The sequence below is a fragment of the Sinocyclocheilus anshuiensis genome, unplaced genomic scaffold, assembly GCF_001515605.1.
Source record: "Sinocyclocheilus anshuiensis isolate Anshui unplaced genomic scaffold, SAMN03320099.WGS_v1.1 scaffold4061, whole genome shotgun sequence".
Lineage (NCBI taxonomy): Eukaryota > Metazoa > Chordata > Actinopteri > Cypriniformes > Cyprinidae > Sinocyclocheilus > Sinocyclocheilus anshuiensis.
This window is the reverse complement of record NW_015547635.1, coordinates 103334-108825: the sequence shown is the minus strand read 5'-3', so window position 1 is coordinate 108825 and position 5492 is coordinate 103334. Positions and strand designations below refer to the sequence as shown.

General features: G+C 39.1%; 1 protein-coding gene across 1 annotated transcript in view; it reads right to left on the bottom strand.

Moving 5' to 3' along the window:
- The window catches only part of LOC107701802 (lysophosphatidylcholine acyltransferase 1-like), a 32495-nt gene that overhangs the window by 12946 nt on the left and 14057 nt on the right, over window positions 1-5492 (bottom strand). Inside the window, exons 4-5 of the mRNA XM_016503912.1 lie at window positions 1959-2068; window positions 726-786 (exon numbers count right to left, since the gene is read on the bottom strand). Coding sequence (XP_016359398.1) covers window positions 726-786; window positions 1959-2068 — 171 coding nt within the window. The remainder of the gene's footprint in view (window positions 1-725; window positions 787-1958; window positions 2069-5492) is intronic.

Sequence of the window (5492 nt, the reverse complement as noted above, 5' to 3'; positions counted from 1 at the left end):
AGCAAGAGCACACACACACACACACACACACACACACACACACACTGGGGTTGTGCTGATAGATGATAGTATCATGTATCTATGATAGTCAGAGATATCGCCTGTTGCTGATGACTTTGACGATAGCAAGACTATTATTATTATCATTATTATTATTATTATCCATCAAAAATGAACTAGGCACCTATCTTTAGCGAAGCAGTGTGGACAGCCGCTTCTGGGACGCTTCAGAAACATGCCGTGGCTAGTATAAACACAAGTATTGACTATAATGGCTGTGATCAGCAGACGTGTGCAGTCAGTGTATTCATCAGTTTCACTGAATATAACGGGAGTGTTTTTAAAGTCCATAAACTCGCACTAGACTGAAGTCAGTGTTGAGGCTCTCTGGTAATGTAAATGTTCTTTGCTCGTTTTCTGTAGCTACAGTTTTGATAAGTGAGGAAATGTAAGCATTGTAATTAGTAACTTACTATGTTTCCATTAAATTGTTATCATGTTAAATACAAATTCAGTCATATTAAAAACATTAGGCTTCTTTTAGCCTTACACTGGTGTCACTTTCCGGCAAAGAAACGAAGTAAATAATTAAATAAATTAGCACGATAATATCGTGTATAGGCGATCTCACGGGCTGACGATAGGACGATATGACAATTGAGCATATCGCCCAACACTAGCTCACACACACACACACACACACACACACACACACACACACCTACCTGGTTTGAATGTGATCAGGCAGGTTCTATTGGTGCACGTCCCTTCTGGAAAAATCATTATCTGAAAAACACAGAGTTTCTGATCGGTTCACAATCATGAATCAATTCACCAAACCAACAGTTAGTCAAATCTGGAAATAAACTGCAGTGACATGATGACACACGAGTCACTGTAATGGCTCACATATGAGGAACTGATTTAAAGAGAACTAAAAGCTCACAAAGTCCCAATCATACACATGGAAGACTATTTCAGTGAGGGGATAGAAAATAATAAATAAATGTAATTGCAACTTTTTCATCTCACGATTCAGACTTTTTTTTCAGAATTGTGATGTATCAACTCACAATTCTAAGAAAAAGAAAAAACAACGGCAGAATTGTCAGATAAAGCCACAATTATTATTTTTTTTTCTTAATTTTTTGGCAGAAACCAAAAATCAGAAGTGCACAAAACAAAATCTGAATTGTGAGATTCAGACATATTATATATATACAGTATATACAAAACAGTCAGTGAAGACGAAGAAGAGGATGATGTGTTCTCCCGGCGCCTATTTATAATATAGTCGCACCGGTAGTGACGTCATGGCTGTCGCCGGCCAACGTGTTGTTGGTGTTTCTTCAATGTATGCTTCAGACACGGGTCACGACGAGGCGTTCCCCACAGCGACCCCTAGAGGACGCAGTTCGAAGTTCCCATGAAAGGGAACTTACAATTTATTACATATATATATATATATATATATATATATACATATATATATAAACAAAATGTTCCAAACCTACATTTTCTTGGGAATAGTGTTTTAATTTATGACCTATTTTTATTTATTTTTCACCCTGCGTCTTCAATATCACTTTCCATCCAGTTTGCGTAACAAAAGTCACTTCCTTAGCGTCCCATTATTCTGCAGGAAGTGACATCATTTTAGAGGTTAATCAACAGCACAAGCATCAGTAAATATTATTACCGAATCTGATGACATCTGGGATGTTTTGTGGTGTTAGTTTGTATCTCTCTAAAAATTCACCGTTTGATCAAATAACAAATCAGTTTGCAAAGACCAACATTTCAAATGATGGCTGACAATATGAAAATGAACTTAAGTTACGGTTCAGATGTTATCACTAATAACGTTAAAGTCTGAAGTGAGCAGATCTCTGAAAGCCTGATATGTAGATCTCTGTAAAGACTTCTTTAAATGAAAGCACTGTGAGCTGTAATGGTACCTGTGGCCACTCTCCTGAATGAGCTCTTCTCTTGATCTCCTCCACCGTCTGCCGCCTGGAGTCCTGATCCGAGCGCGACACGAACACGGGCCGGATGTATTTGATGAGAGCTGAGACACAGACAGACACGTTTCAGAGGTAAGACCTCGTCTGTCCCGCTGCGGCTATTTTTACTCTCCAGACCTTAATGAGCCGCTGATAGCAGGACTCAATGACACATCGAGGACAGAGTGACACAAAAAGATATTGAGCGAACCTCTCAAACCTGTCACGCTTGAGCAGAGAGAAGAGTTTCCCATTATAGTGTGAACCTCACAGAAAACTAGCATTAGTTTGCATTAATAATTATGTTTTTAGAGGCGTTAAGATCATCTTCATGTGTAACAGAGACAGAATTGTTTTTCTAGTAATGTACTAAGATTAATATTAATAAGCTTCTAATAATTTGAGGAGCTGTTTGGAATTACACATGCTTTACTGTCAATACATCAGATACAAACTGAAAACGTGTCAATGAAAAGCATCGCTTAATTAATGTTTTTATTCATTAATTATTTGCATTAAATTGATCAAAAGTGTCATTAAAGACATTTAAAATGTTACAAAATATTTGTTTCAAATAAATGCTGTTCTTTTGAACTTTCTACTCATCTGTGAATCTTGAAAAATAAAATGTATCAGTTTCCACAAAAAATACAACTGTTTTCAACATTGATAATAATCAGAAATGTTTGTTGAGCAGCAAATCAGCATATTAGAATGATTTCTGAAGATCATGTGACACTGAAGACTGGAGTAATGATGCTGAAAATACAGCTGCGCATCACAGAAATAAATTACAGTTTAACAGATATTCACATAGAAAACAGCTGTTTGAAATTATAATAATATTTCACTGTTTTACAGTATTTTCGATCAAATAAACACATCCTCGGTGAGCAGAAGAGACGTCTCACTGCTCTGTGGTGTAAATCAAATGAAATATGGTCTGGTTTTCTCTATTACATTAAGCATTTGTTTGCTTTTCTCTGTTTGCTATGATTAGCTGTGGGTTTTGTTGAGACGCCACAGAATCAGATTCAGATCTTCCTCTTTCACTTCCCTACAACGGCTGAACCTCGTCCTCAGACTGACATCAGCGTGCTCCTCATCATCCTCAGCCGCTCTGGAGGAGTGTGGAGGACTGAGATGACAGCGAGAGATGGACGGAGAGCTGCACTATCTGGGGATGAGAGGCTCAGAGCGGCCCACACCAACATTAGCCACAAAACCAGCTCTCAGCCGAGATCTGCAAACCGTGCACGCTCAGTCTCTGCGGTGCATCACGAAGCACAGGTCTGACTGGAGTTCATGTGAATGCTGTCATGTGAGCAGCTGCTGCTTGTCAATAGACTAATAAACCCTAAAACTGTATGCAGAACAGCTGTTTGAGAAAAACTAACAAAGCTAGTACTGTCTTCCTGAAAGTAACTGGATGCATTTGAGGAGAGAAACACCTGTGTACCTGTCATTACACTGCGGCACCGCTGCATTTCTGACACAATCCCTCAAAACTAGTGATTTTATACACTACAGGTCTAAAGTTTAGAATATTTAGGATTATTTTTGTTTTATTTATATAAAAAAACAAGATTATTTTTTTTTTTTTTGCATTTCTTATTATTATTATCAATGTCAAAAATATTATTTTTGCTGCTTGTAGAAACTGGTAAAAAGTACATATATACAGTGGTGACCAAAATTATTAGCACACTAGTATTTTCAGCAGCTTGCTGTAGTGTGTCAGTAAGAAAAATCAGTTTACATTTACAAACATTAATTTAGCCATTAATTGTAATAATGCAGTGAGATATATGTTTGTGCTGCACACTGAGATCTGATCATCATCAGTCTGTCTGGAGTCACATGAAGAAACAGAACAAACTGAGACAGACTCAATCCAGAAGAACTGTGTCTCCGAGACGCTTCAAGAAACCTCCTGCAAAGCTCCTGAGAAACTCTGCTCAAGTGCACCGAGGGCAAAAGCTGCTTTAAACACAGCCTTATGTTAAACTGCTTCAAATTACCCCGCCCCACCATAACAACAAAAAAAAACTGAAATAAGTACATTGCATAAGTATTCAAACCCTTAACTCAGTACTTAGCTGAAGCACCTTAACAGCCTCCAGTATTTTTGGGTATGATGCGACAGGATTTTCACATCAGCATTTGGCAATTATCTGTCATTCTTCTCCTCACATCTTCACCTCTCAAGCTCTGTCAGCTTGGGGGCAGATGCACATTTTCAGGTTTCTCTAGAAATATTTGATTGTGTTCAATCCCAGGCTGTGGATGGACCACTCAAGGACATTCACAGAGTCGTCTATAAGCCACTCTTGTTGTGTGCTTAGGGTCATTGTCCTGTTGGAAGGTGAGCCTTCTGCCCAGTCTGAGGTTCTCAGTGCTCTGGACTGGGTTTTCATTAAGGCTATCTCAATATTTTGGTGCATTGAGCTTTTCTTCTACTCTGATGAGTCCCTCGGTCCCTGACACTGAAAAACAGCTCCACAGCATGAGGCCTCTACCAGAACACTTTACTTTTGGGATGGTGCTCTGCAGGTGATGAGCAGAGCTGGTTTCCTTCAAACATGATGCTTAGAATTGAGGTTCATCAGACCAGAGAATATCGTTTCTCACAGTCTGAGGGTCCTTTAGGTGCTTTTTTCCTAATTTCATGTGGATTTTCGTGTGTCTTCACTGAGGAGAAGTCTGGCCACACCGCCATAAAGCCCAGATCGGTGGAGTGTTGCAGTGATGTTTGTCCTTCTGTAGGTTTCTCCTAACTGTGACCATCAGCTACAAAGCCCTTCTCCATCAGTTGCTCAGTTTGGCCAGGAGGCCAGCTCTAGGAAGAGTTCTAGTTGTTCCAAACGTCTTCCGCTATGGATTATAAAGGCTACATGCTTCTGTGAACCTTCAATGAAGCAGATTTTTTTCTGAAGTGTTCCCCAGATGTGTGGCTTGACACAAACCTGTTTCTGCTGTAAAAAACAGGAGGACATAATGGTATTTACTATTTTTACACACCAGAGGCTTTTAAATGAACTGTGTATCCAAAATATGCATGTTAGAGAATGTACAAATGTATTAGGGGTGCTCCGATTGATCGGCTACCGATCACTATCAGCCGATAATCACGTTGGGATGATTGATTGGCGGTCTCTAAAAAGGCCGATCTCAAAAGAACGATCTCCATCTGATGACGCTGCTGTGAGAGGTTTGGCACGACATGCAGCGTCACCGTCTCAGTTTCAGTCTGGCGCAGGTGAAATCATTATAATGCTGAAGGTCAGGTACTCATTCTTTATGACAAATGTAAAAAGCATTGAATAATGTGTTGCTTATATTTATTGTGCTTAGACATGTCTGTGAAAGATTGTATTACTGTACTGTGTAAAAAAGAAAAGAACTGCAATGCTGAAAAAGCATTTTCAGTGACAATGTTTGGATTTGAAATCAAACTAATGGATAAATGTTGTGTTTGTGGTAAACAGC